This window comes from Chlamydotis macqueenii, chromosome 4, assembly GCF_036417535.1.
Source record: "Chlamydotis macqueenii isolate bChlMac1 chromosome 4, bChlMac1.mat, whole genome shotgun sequence".
Classification (NCBI taxonomy): Eukaryota; Metazoa; Chordata; class Aves; order Otidiformes; family Otididae; genus Chlamydotis; species Chlamydotis macqueenii.
The window spans coordinates 33,625,934-33,638,960 of record NC_141559.1 but is presented as its reverse complement, the minus strand read 5'-3'; the positions used below and the strand labels follow the sequence as shown (position 1 = coordinate 33,638,960).

The 13,027-nt window shown below is 41.2% G+C and overlaps 1 protein-coding gene across 1 annotated transcript; it reads left to right on the top strand.

The window, feature by feature from the left end:
* The first annotated feature begins 51 nt into the window (after positions 1–51).
* SARAF (store-operated calcium entry associated regulatory factor) lies at positions 52–8,693 on the top strand. Its single transcript, XM_086747212.1, has 6 exons — positions 52–166; positions 612–787; positions 2,046–2,436; positions 5,506–5,611; positions 7,666–7,784; positions 8,309–8,693. The coding sequence occupies exons 1-6, from the start codon at positions 85–87 to the stop codon at positions 8,332–8,334; spliced, it is 900 nt and encodes a 299-aa protein (XP_086603338.1). The 5' UTR covers positions 52–84; the 3' UTR covers positions 8,335–8,693.
* The last annotated feature ends 4,334 nt before the right edge of the window (positions 8,694–13,027 follow it).

The following is a 13,027-nucleotide window of genomic DNA, read 5'->3' as shown; positions in this document are numbered from 1 at the left end:
TTCTGGTCCCCGCCCCTTCCGGCAGGGTCAGCCAATGAGAGGCGCCGTACCCGGAGACGAGGGTTGACTCAGCTTAGAGCTGTCATGGCGGCTGCCGCCGCGCCCGCGCTCTTCATGCTTCTCATCTGCGCTGCTGCCGGCCCCGCGCGGGGCTGGGACCAGCCGGGTGAGATCCGTGGGGGCCGGGTGTGCCTCTGCGAGGCCCTTGGCTGCCCCTTCCGCCTCTCCTGTCACCGCGGCGGCTTCTCAGGCCCGAGCGCTGCGCAGCGCTGCCGAGTTCGGGGCGGCCTGCTAGGGGGGAGGGGGCGCGCCGGGGACTGCGGCAGGAAGGCTCTTTGGTTTGGGCCTCCTTTAAATGTGTTCGCGCCGCGGGAATAATCCTGCTGTGCGGTCAGTGGCGGTTGTACGCTCTGAGAGGAATAACCCAGAGCCCTCTTCCAAGGAAATGGGGAGTGCTGCCCTGTCCCCATCTGATGTTTCTTAGAGCTCCCCCTCTTGAAGAAGCACGCTGTTGCATCCTTTGTCTTGTCGGTCTTTTTTCCTGAAATTATGCCCTTGTGGCTAAGGGGAACGTCATGGACAAGCATTGACCTTTGTGCTACCTGTTTCAGGGAGGGTCCTGCTGAGGGAGGTGCAGGCGCTCACTCTCCACAGAGGTCAGTACACGACGTCCCGGCGGACGGCTGCAGTTCCTCAGTTACAGTGCACGGGAGGCACTGCTGGGTGTTCCCATGTCCCTGAGGTTGTCCAGTGTTACAACAAAGGTTGGGATGGCTATGATGTACAGGTAACTGTTTAAAACTTGTCACATATTTAATGAAATCATCTTCCCCTAGACTTTTTAAGGAGGAGAAAAGAGTAACAGGCGAGGGTGTCAGTTCAGTTTTCTGTTTGTTAGAGGACCTTTGATAACTAAAGCTTAACCTAAATAATTTTTGGGTTTGGATTTTCTAGAACTACTGTAGCTTTAAAATATCACTGATGACTGTAATGTAAAAACACTGCGTAGTAAACCTTCATTGGTTTTAATGAGCACATTGTTTGAGTTTATAAAATCAAACTGTTGTGAACCCCAGGGGATGCTCTTGCTTTGCTATTGCTGTGTAGGTTTCCGGTTTTTATTAGAGTAGAAAGGGCTATAAATATTTGCTTCACTTCAGCTCTGCCTTTTAAAAACTAAACTTCAGACTTCTGTGACTTCCTCTTGTTAGTATGTCAGTACTAGTCAGAAAACAGTAGTGTATTTCTGTTTTGTTAGCTTTTACCTAAGCTTCTGCCAATAGATCAGCTAGGCACCAGGGCTGAAGATAACTGTTAAAACTGATACAGTATTGTAAAAGTACAGTCAAATTGGAATGGGCAGTTGGTACTGCTGTCCTGAATTATTAATTTAGAAACTACTTATCCTCCCTGAAATGTATGTCTCTTGCAATTAGAGGGGACACCTAAGTTCAGATGCTTCAAGGAACTGTGGGACTGAGGAATCTGCATATGTTCAACTGCAGAGTCGCAATCTGTTTAAGTATTGCATGTGAATGCCTAATGGTGTCTACACCAGTTTCTTCTGATTTCTGTGTGGACACAGAGGGAATCGGGTGCACTGGGTTTCATGTTTCCATGTTATGTTTTTGCACCTGCCAGCCGGTTTATGTGGGATGGGCGTTTATTAAGTAACTGTTGCACAAGGGTACAGGTTACTTTTAGAACTATTTCAGTATCTATAGAAGGGATACTTGAAAAACCTTTTCAGTGAAGAAAAACAGTCTTCCAGAGCTGTAACTGTTCTGTGTTCTGGAAGATAAGATTTTTTTTTTTTTTTAATTCTAAAAGTAAAAAAAAAAAAAAAAAAAATTTACTTTTAGAATTTAAAAAAAAAAATCTTAGTACATTTCTAATCCTTAGTCCTTTTCAAAATAAAAGTGTTCAGAAATTTCTTAAGTGTGTTAACAGTTAAAGCTTTATTTCACAGCATATTTGGGGAAGCAGACAGGTATTGTCATCTCTGGAGCAGCAGGTTTTACTTTGTTCTGTGTTTATTTTTTCAGTGGCAGTGCAAAGCAGACTTGGAAAATACCTACCGTTTTGGACAAATTGAAGTGAGCTGTGAAGGCTACGATTATCCGGATGATCCTTACATCTTAAGAGGCTCCTGTAGTTTGATGTTCAGGCTAGAGCTGACTGAGGAAGGTGAAAGGAAAGTGAAGAACTCTGGAAGCTTTGGCTCTGGCTATTATCAGTCAAGGAAGGATTCTTCTGATTCTGGTGCTGGAGCAATTGTGATAATTGTTCTTCTGGCTCTTGCTTTTGGAGTATACAAGCTCTTCCTCAGTAACGAGCAGCCTCAGCAGAATTTTGATAACCGTGATGGATTCACTAGACCTTTCTGGCAGAGTCAGCAGGCACCTCCTCCTCCTGGTTTTAAGTCCAGCTTCACAGGTAGGGCTCTGAGTCATTTACAGTGCTCGCAAGAGTGAGCAGGATTGTACTGTTTTGTCTGCAGTAAGTGCTGGTGGGATAGACGTGAAACCAGTATCTTGTCAGTTGACTGCTGAATTGGCTGCAGAGCCTGCAGCCGCCTTTGCTTTCTATTATTTGTTCAAAAGTGAAAATAAAACTTTCCCACGGGCTTTCAGGGCAGGCTGTGCAGCAAGCTGCCCTTTGAACCTTTGAAAATCCATCTCCCCGTGCTCTGCAAATATTCTTTTCATACTCTGTGAAATATGAGGATTGTAACAAGGAAGAATAATTTTCATAAGTAACCTGGAAGAGAGGATAGTCTCGCGCAGGCAGAAACAAACTCATGGCAAAGAAGCGCTTTGAAAATTTACAGAAGGATCTTTCAGCTGTTGGGGCTGCTGACCCCTGATTTCATTCACAAAGCAGTTGATGGAGTTGCTGCTGTCGTGTACCAGTCCTCTGTTTAACAGGTGCTTCAGTGTAGTGCCAGTGGTTGGAAGGTTTGGTTCCCAGAGCAGAAGACAGTGTCTGTGAGCTATCATTAGAGGTGCAGCACCCGGATCTCATGTGATGCCTTTTATCTGAAGTTGAAAATTGTATAAGTAGTAACAAGGCTGCTGCTTGGAAAAGATGCGGTTTTTTTCTTTTCCCACAGAACTGATGACTTGTGTCACTTAAATGGACTGCCTTAGACAGTCATATTGTCTAAGGGAAAGGAACATTATTCGTCTGGTGTCCAGCCAGTTCATTTCACCCTGTGAATATGTGAAATGCTGACAGCACTGGAACTCAAATTATATTCTGACAAGTTACATAATCCTTACTTCCTTTTTTTTTTTTTTTTGTGAGATGAGATACAGAAGGTGAGATACAGAAGGTGTTCTGTCAACTAAATAAATAGCAAGGATTAAGTTGGCTTAGTCAAAAGCTCGTATTTTAGTGATGATTGTTAGTACTTTGTTCCGGGTTTGCTGAAGCCACTCGGCCAACAGAGGGTGCCAGTGCAACTCTTTCGGATGCCCTTGGGCAGCGCAGATGTACCTGCAGCAGAAAATTAAAGCAGTTCTGCTTCTTTATTACTAGTGGCTTTGCGAATTGGTTTCCATGTAGTTATTTCAGACTTCAGACACTCTTGCTATGCTGTGGGTGCATCTGAGACCTTGTCATGCCACCTGCCACTGGCGTTATTGTGGTAGTTACAAAGAGCCCTGATCACAAGACAAGGCTCTGTCATACTGGGCACAGGCAAAATGACTGAGGCGTTACTTTTCTTTTTCTGTTCTGTTCCTTGCTGTTTAATTGCTCCAATGCATTTTTCATTGCAGAAGTCTGAAGTCTAGTAAGGGTAGGGCCTTGAAAATATGTTTTCTTGATTATTGAGACTTGAGACACATAATGCACATTGGAAACCATGTAAGGCTTAACTCATGGCACTTTTAATGATGAATGTCAGAGATTTCTCCTTAATTTCAAACAGAATAAGGAGAAAAACCTCTTGAACGTGGGGCCAGCTTAAAAATATTAAGTGTTAATGCGTTTAGTATCTGCCTTAAATTTTGGAATGCACAGAGGAAAAGCACATCTGAGTGTTCATGTCCATGTTTCAGGAATGTATTAGTCGTTACTTGTTGTTACCGTCCAGATTTTCAATGTTGTTCACTTATTGTTGTTAATATTTAATTTGCCTCATTTTAAATGCCCTTAACATGCAGAATGCATCCTGTGAAACTTGTCTAGCTAGCCTCTCTTAATTAAGTTCTACCTCTTAGTATTTTGACATGATCAGTAATGTTTATTTTAGATATTTCAACAAAAAATTAGTCAGTTTTGTGAGTCAATGTTCAGCCATGGTGCTTTTGAACAAATGAATTGGTTCATCTCCCTGATTAACATCATTTTTACAGTAAATGAAATACTTTTTATTGTTGTTGTTCCAAATCAACATAGTTTAATGGGTCTATCACCCAATGAGAGTTTATCTTTCTCCCGGTGCATTCAAAATTGAATTCAACATCAAATCCAGTGTAAACTTAAACTGATTATTTAAATTGGGATTTTTTGTCTTCCGTGACTTCAAACAATTCACACCAGTTTGAAGACAAACCAAGGCCTCTGTAACTTCTACATACAAAATCTCTGGTCCACTTGTTTAGGTGGGCATATTTCGGAGAGACCATCATGTTCCCTTCAATCCTTGCCTTTTACACTTCCTTATGTGTTAAACCTGTGGTTGAGCTTATTGTTGCATCTGTATGTTTCTCTAGACTAGAAAATGATTCTACTTTGGGTTTGCATCTTCTCTTTTTATTTCTACATGGAAGACATTTGGTTCTGACTCAGAACCTCATGTTATGTGGGTCATGTGAAAAATCTGTGACTCTCTTCTCCCCCCCCCCCCCCCCCCAACCCACTTGATGTGCTTGCAGTTTCATCAAGATATTTGTCAAGCTTGGTGACTCATGCATAATGAAAACTTTGCAATGTGATCGCAGTTAGCATGTCTTCTGATAACAAATACCAGACTAGAATTACCAGAAACAATACAATGTCAGCCATTAGACTGAGCCACTGTTACTGAAAATGTGCAGCTGTTCTGAGTGAGATTAGAAGCAGTGTGTCTTAGTGTCTATTCACTGTTTGGTCTTATGTACTTGATTTCTGTTCCTGCGTCTGCTTCTGGCTGTCTGTGTGACTTTGAGCAGATTATTCTTTCTTCATTTCCTTTTCTATTTTTAATCTAAGATGTCTGTTTATGAATCTGCAGGCAGGGACTCTGCCATGTTTTGCCAACATCAGGGCTGTGAGATTTGAGTGGAAGCTAATTTTTAATGTAAAACTCTTTACATGAGAGTGTGTTTCTGTGGGTTTTTTTCCTGCTTTCTGAACTGTGAAGCCTTTCAAGTTAAGCTTGATCAAGAACCTTCTGAGATCAGGAGGAGTTTATGGTCTAATTTTCCATTATCTTTAACAAGGGAGAGTCTTGTTGCAACAGCTGGCCAGAGGATTAGGTGCCACTAACTGATATATTTTCCATTTTCATTTTGGAAGGCGACAGCTTTGGGACTTATTCCCGTCATGGAACCAATTCAGGACCAGGATTTTGGACTGGATTGGGAGCAGGAGGCTTGCTGGGCTACTTGGCTGGCAGTCACAGGTAAAATATGCATGCTATCAGATTTTAAGTATTTAAGGTTTCAGGGAGTATGCCATTGCCTATGTTTACATTGTTTCTAAGCTTTCAGGCCTGTATCATTCAAGCTATAAAATATTACCTCTAGAACAGTTTTGAGGAGCAATCTGTACCTCTAGCAGCATAGACATTTTGAACGTGTTTCTGGGGAAGAAGAACTGGGAGGAATGAAGTACCTCAGTCTGCTTTAGCTGATTACTCTGACTTCGCATGATGGCCTGTACACTTAAAATGAGCATTTAAACAATCCATCTGCAGAATGCCTTAAAACACAGATGATGATAATATTAAGCATAAAACCATCCGTAGACTCAGTTCTTGTATCAGTGTCATCCCTCCTAAAGTCAGTCTGGGTGGCAGCTGCTCTTCTGTGATACTCGGTGTGGTCAGATTAAACAGCCGTTAATCTGCAGTCTCCTAATGGCCCATGTATGGAAATCCAAGAGGTGTGGTTTTCCAAAGGGCTTGTAGGTCATATGCATGTTGCATTTTGGAAAAGCATAACACAAACAACACTCAAAAGCAGTTTCAGTACTAGAGTAAACATCTGCTGGTCATATTTGCTAAATATTTTTAAACATTTAAGATGCATCATTTTTAGATAAACAGTTTAAATTGCTGCCATTTTAAGCTTCACTAGAGAAAATACGTGACTCCTGCAGGGAATCTAGAGCCCAAGCAGTTTCCTCTGTTTATCAAATAACTGCATGTGTATCAAGCCTAATCCTGTAGGGATGCAGTAATATAACAGATTAAATATAACGACATGTGGTTTTTTTATATTTAAAAAAATACTTGGGAATAAGACCGTGTGGACAGGAGTGTGTTAAAGGATCTTCCTCCATTTTAAAGTTATTGGGTTTTGGTTTTTTTGTTTTGTTTTGTTTTTTTAATAATGACAGAAGTCTTACCAGGATTGCCTGTTTGTTAAGGAAGTGAAAACTTGAGACATAAGACAATTTCTGAAGTGTCCAATGTGCAGTCTTGATCTCGTAGAGTCAAGTAAGATGAAACTGGGACAGTGATGCCATCAAGAGTAGAAATTGTCTATAAATTCACTTTAAGTAGAGCTTTAGAGGTTAAAAGGCCATATCTTGAAGTTCATAATCTCAAACGTCTTTTCCATACAAAATGATTTTATGATCTTGTTTTATTATATTAACTCTGCTGAGAATTCTTAAGAGGTATAATGTGTTAAGTTTTATTTATTTGATATTTCTTTAGTCATGAATACATGATCCTTCTGTTTAAGCATTGTATTTATGTGTTACCTACATACAGGTTGGTTCCTTGATTTCCACAACACACCCCGTTTCAGTAGCCACCTCTCCTTGTTCAAGATTAGAGGTCTAACTGAATATTTAAGTCCAAATACATGAACAAGCTTCCTAACTTGGGCTTTTATCTTTTAAAACAGTCTTTGGCCTGCTTTTTTTTTTTTTTTTTTTTTCAGTCATTCGGAATGGTGTGCCTGTAAATGCTGGTGCCAGAAGGTGTGAGATAGCTATTTGTAAATTTCAACAGCAGGAAATTCCATACCTGTAGAAGCAAGTAACTTAAATCAGTGAGTCAAAGGTCATGATATGTTAGTCTTGCTGATATGACATTTTCAAAATAGGTAACAGAAAAGAGGGATGTTTTCTTTTGTTGTGCATGGCTGGGATGTAGGTGTTGCCAAAGTGCATTCAAGCTTCGTATGTCAAATCTGCTTTGTTGTCTGGCAGAATCTAAGGTCAGAATTTTGGAGGGAGAAAATTCCTCATTTGCAATTGTTAGAATTTCTTATCCTGAAAAATGAGCTTTAATTTCCTTTTGAAAGTCTACAGATGTTACTGTGACAACACTGGATACCGTTGCTCTCAACACATTAATTACATTAAATGGGGAGATTTCCAGCTTTGAAACAACTGCCTGCTTACAGTTTTCCCTCACAGATACAGTCCTCTTGTTTGGAATGGTAACTTCTTAATTTTTCACAAGGTCACTAATGAAGCCTTCCTTGTACTCTTTCTCATCAGAGCACAGCCGCGTTCCCCATATTACAGTATGTGGACTGATCCCACAGCTGCACCTCCGATGAATGGGCAGTCAAGCAATTCCACGCAAGGTAGCAGCTCAGGAACAAGAACTGCTTCTGGTGAGGCAAAAGACCTTTTAACCTCATGAGGCTCGAGAGATTTGACCTATGAAAAATACACAGATGTTAGTTGAGGTTCAGCAAGTATTATTTGGGTTTTTTTTACCAGTTGGTACAGCTGGGCATGTAACAATGTCCCTTACTTTTATTTCCTATGGAAGTAGGGCAGCGTTGTGGGGCATGAAAGTCCCCACAGTCCTACAATGGACATGGTACCACCAGCACTGGGTTTATCTTCATCTGCAACGTGTATTAGCTTAAGGCTTTCCCCTTTGGTGTGCACTGCATATGCCCTTCTCTAGCAAACATGTACAAACATGATGTCTTTGTAGAAAGCAGGTTGTCTAATCTGCAAGGATATAGTATTTTTCAGGCCAGTCTGCTCAACGGTTGCTCACTGTTCGACTTTCTGTGAATGTGTTTAACTCATCTCGCTTGCCACCTTTGGCCTTTTTAGAACTGGAGAGAGCCCAGTGGAAAGGCTGTGGTGGAGCTGACACTTTTTTTTTTTTTTTTCTTTTCAGGCTTTGGGGGCACAAAACGAAGATGAAATCCTTCATGTTAGTACGTCTGAGTGATTGAACTAATCTTCCTGTGTGCTAGCACTTTTGTTAGTAGTGGGCTTTAGAAATGGATATGAGAAGAAATGTGAAGGACTACGCAAAGAATTCCTTTCTTTCCCTGTGGAAGTGTGGACCCTCACTCTTGTTTAGAGTACTACAGGTGCTGGACCATCCGCTATTTCAAAACAGAAGGTTCTCATAAGATACAAAATAAACATCCAAGTTAAGAAGAACGATGTTACAGTGCCTATACATGTCTATACGTGAGAGATTATGGCAAGCCTTAGCGGATTTTTCAGAGCAAGTTGCTTACTCATGTTCTGGGCTTAATTTCATTTAATCCAGAATTTCTGAGTTTTTGTTTTTCTTGGTGGTCCAGCACCTGAAAGACCTAGTGTATAATCCACCTGATAACTAAGGGATGCTGCTCTTTGAAGCTACTTTTGTTTGTCTTTGTAAAATTCCTGTGAACATTGCTGTAAGTGCAGTCAGCTACTCAGATGGGTTTTGGGGTTTTTCCTTCGTGGAAAAGAGCAAAACTAGAGGGAGAGACTAACATTAATATAATGTTTGTATCTGTGCTATGTGACTATTTGAGCCAAAATTTGCACGTTTTAGGGCATTCCTTGTTTTAGGATTTATCCAAGTGGTTGTGCAAACCTGGAAGATTTCGTGTATAAATTATGAACAAAATAATAAATAACCTGAAATGAGACAAGATGGTCCTTCTCTAATTTGGACCTTTTTCTGGAAGACTGAGGTCATTTAAATTCAGGTGGCTGCAGACACTTTGCGCACATTGAGGCTCCAGACTTTTCATTTTACGGCAATGCTATGAAAACTTCTGATGCAAACTGGCTTGTATCTCGGGCCCTGTCTATCTTACTAGGTGACCTGTCCAGGACACAGTAAACCAAAGATGCTCATTGCAAAAGGGAAGGCAGCATTCTTAATCCAAAGCTGGTGGTACCTCTAAAACATAGCAGGCCTGGAGACTGAGCAAAGAAAGAAAATTGAATGCCTAACGGGATGTAAACTGCCCCAAATGTACTTTAAAAACACAAAGTGCTGTCAAACGATGAGACGCAGAGAAACCTTGCTTTGTTTTGTGATGGTATTTTGGGGCTCTGAGAAGCGTCTCATGGTTGTGTGATTGACTGTGCCCTGGTAGAGACATTGCTGGAAAAAAAACCTGAAATTTCTCAGGATTGGTGGGGGGAGGGGAGAGGGAAAGAGTGAAAAACGGGCTGCTTGATCACCAGGTCTTCTCCAGAGGCCGTCCTTATACAGCTTACAAGTGTGTGTGCACAGCTTTTCTGTGCTGGCAGCAGTCTGAGAAGCATAGCTTTCATCCTTGTCAAAATACTGTGTCTGGGAATTGATATAAACTATTACAGCAAAAGCAAAGCACTGTTTTGCTGATACAAGTGGCATCTTGGCAAGGGGATTTAGCAGGTATGGTTAGTCTGGGAGAGTGACTTCGGTGTTACTCATCAAAATGCAACTGTGTCCATTCATGAGGACAAGAAATGCCTGAATTAAATGTCTGGCTTAAGCAACAAAAGAAAAAATAAATAACAATCTTTAAGAAGCAACAGAAGCCACAAGAAAAGTGTAGAGCTTGCACTGAAAATGTGAAAACTTTGATAAATGTAATAGCTTGAGGATAAAATAGTGGTTCGCTGCTCAGAGCTGCTTGAGGATTGGAAGGAAAAAAAAATATCTCTTTTTAACAGCCTGTTCTGTCAACCTAGAAAGCAGGGAAATGCCAAAGAACTTACTGTTGGCCTATTAGAAAGTTTTACCTTTTATGAAGAAAAGTATATGACAAATCTTTATCTTTTTGACCAAATATAGCAAAATAATGGTTTTTAAATGTGTAGTTTTTACTTCTGTATGTACTCAGGTTGAAACTTGTTGCAGTCAATACTCTCTGCCAACTAATTGCATAACAATGAAACTGGATTTTTGCTAACCGGGTAGTTTGAAGCTGAAGCTTGCTCTCAAATTATCATGTGTTATGAAATGTTTTAGACAATGTTTTCATTTGTATTTATAGTTTCTGCATGGGATGTGTCTTGATGCATAAACTTGATAAATTACCATATTTCCAGAATCTGTCTGAAGGATATTTTTGCCATTCTCTTTGGTAAAGTAATGAAATAAGTTCATAAGGAGTATTTCAGTCTTTAAAGCACTATCTTTAGGCCTGCAGGGATGGCTCTGTCTCATTGTCTGCTTCCCGGCTGGTGTAATTACATCCTTTACCCCCGATGCAGAGCTGGTAAGCTGTGTATTGTTTCAACAAAATAAAGTAATACTGGGAGTAGAGTTATTTTCTTGATTGGATTTTCAATAACACAATACTGAACCATGTAAAGAAATGAAAGATTTCTTGTAAATCAAGGTTTCACACCTGAGTCTGTAAAAAGCTATTATGTTTGGTGAGTTCCTGGTTTTACAAGGTGATTAGCTGAACCTTTCAAAAGCTGTTACAATCACTGCTGCTGTTCCCGTTTGTGGATATAGCAGAACTCTGCCCTGGGATAGCAGCTGATGGATGTGCTGCTTACACTGAGGATGCGTCACTGCTGAACAGAGACATGGCCTACAGACAGAGGCCGTTCAGCTGCTTGGCAGTGTAATGTAGGGTTAAACGGAGGCCTGCGTATTCTGATACCAAAGTTTCCGTGATCAAAGATCAAGGATGTTGGTGAGGCTCCTGTGAAAAGAGCTTGTGGAGGGCAGCTTAGAGGTCATACTTGTGAGAGACCTTGAGCTTCCTTCCTGAACGTCTGATCTGGAAGTTCCTAGTCTTTCTTCTGCTCCTGGACAGGCTTTTGGCAGCAACTTCATAGTTGCAAGGCATATGTAAATGCTTAAACTGTTAAATGCTGTTGTAGGTTAATTGCAATTTTACTTGGCACCTGAGACTAGTTCTGCTCATTCTCTGACATAGCTTGCTTAGATCCTCACACAAAGCTAAAGCTCATTGCAGGAATGAAACTCCTGGTTTTACAGCTGACTCCCCCTGAAGCATGTGATGAAAGAAAAAAAAAAAAAGATGTACAGAGATAAGCTTGCTTTATGCCATTCTGTCTTGTGACTCAACTCCCGAGTCACATCTTGGCCAGCTCTGCAGACTGTCATGCTATGTAACTTGCTCTTTTATCTGGGTGCAAGGTGTGTTAGACTTACCAGCAAGGCGGGATGGTATGTTGTTGTTGTTGTTAATAAAAAACAAAAATCTTCCATTATCATCACTTTACATCAGTAGTTCTAAAAGGGAAATTAAACCAGATGGCACGATTTCCATCACAGCAAAACTGCAGGAATAAAGTAGCAAACATTGCTTGCCTGCACAGCCATCTAAAAGCTGAAAATGCATTATTTGTAAAGAAATTGTTTTCCACTCAGCACCAATTACAAGTGTTGTATTTTTCCCTCCTTAGTAAAACAAATTAGTATTAGGTCTTAATATTTTCAGAGTACCTAGCAATCTGATTCTGGTATAGAAATAGCCCAGCTACCTCCAAACTAAAGTATATGAGCTAAACCATAAAAATTTATTTAAAAAAAAAAAAAAAGTCCCACCTCTCATGGAAATGCAGTCTGTACCAACAGGCAATGCTCGTCTCCTGTGTGTAATGAAATGCATTGTCAGGTCGCTCGTTCTCCTTCCATACTTACTGAGGCAGTTCAGGGTTAAGTGCTGCTTGGGAGAGGCTTCGTATTCCTCAGCATATTTTGCTCAAACCTTCCTCGGCAGCTGATTCTCTTTCTTTCTAAATAACATATCTGACTACAGTAGTTTTCAGGTTCTGGCATCTCTGTTTCTATTGCAGCTGTGTTTTGCCAGTGGCAGTGAAAATAATGAGCAGACTCCCTTTATGTGGCCTGTATTTCTTATCTCCCACTGTCTCATAGTTCCCTCTGTTCCTGCTGAGTGTCATTATTTCTAAGAAAGTGACAAGCACTTGCAAAAAGTACATTGAGCTGGGAATGGCTGGAGTAGATTGAGATGAAGTCAAGGGAGCAAACTGTCAGGCTGTGAATTGACCTTTTGGGGCAGTATGTCTGTGAAAATAACTTTTTTCAGCGTTCTGTCTGTCAGAGAAGGGTTTTTGTCAAGGGTGCAGTACTGGCAGCTGGTGACCGGAGCAGATTAAGCACTGGTGAACTGACAGTGTGGAGAAGACCTGAAAACATCCTCTCCATCCTACCTTAGGAATGACAGAGACTTGTACTAGTATAACCAGGAAGCTGGCCTAGGATGCGCTAGCTCCGCCGCTCCACAGGCATGCCATCGCAAATCCTGTAGGTAGATGTATGTTTAAAGATACCAGATGCTTCTGAAAGCACCACAATACTAGTGCCAAGCACAGGAAAGGGGTCTTGGCACGTTTCTTTCCCACTGCAGTGTGTCTTAGAATGAACTGAGAAGGGCAGCAACGGAAAGAGCAGCAAACAAGCGTGGTGAATGGTAGCAAGTTTACACCTGTACTAGCCAAAGCCAGGCTTGCAGGTGGAGTCTTTGCTCCAGTACGTCCTGTCTGCTTGCTCTTCTCCCACAACAGCAGAAAGTACTGGGCAGCTCTGATAGCAGTTGTATCAGGATTATTTTACTGGGCTTGAAAGTTTTCACCCAGAATTCCTAAAGAAGTCCTGAGGGCAGTTATC

What these genes read in the sequence shown, in the direction of transcription:
- SARAF (XM_086747212.1), top strand. Translation starts at nt 85, where the DNA reads ATGGCGGCTGCCGCCGCGCCCGCGCTCTTCATGCTTCTCATCTGCGCT. An exon ending in GCGGGGCTGGGACCAGCCGG is followed by an intron (nt 167 to 611) that starts GTGAGATCCGTG and finishes TACCTGTTTCAG; the next exon opens with GGAGGGTCCTGCTGAGGGAG. An exon ending in AGGAACAAGAACTGCTTCTG is followed by an intron (nt 7,785 to 8,308) that starts GTGAGGCAAAAG and finishes TTTTCTTTTCAG; the next exon opens with GCTTTGGGGGCACAAAACGA.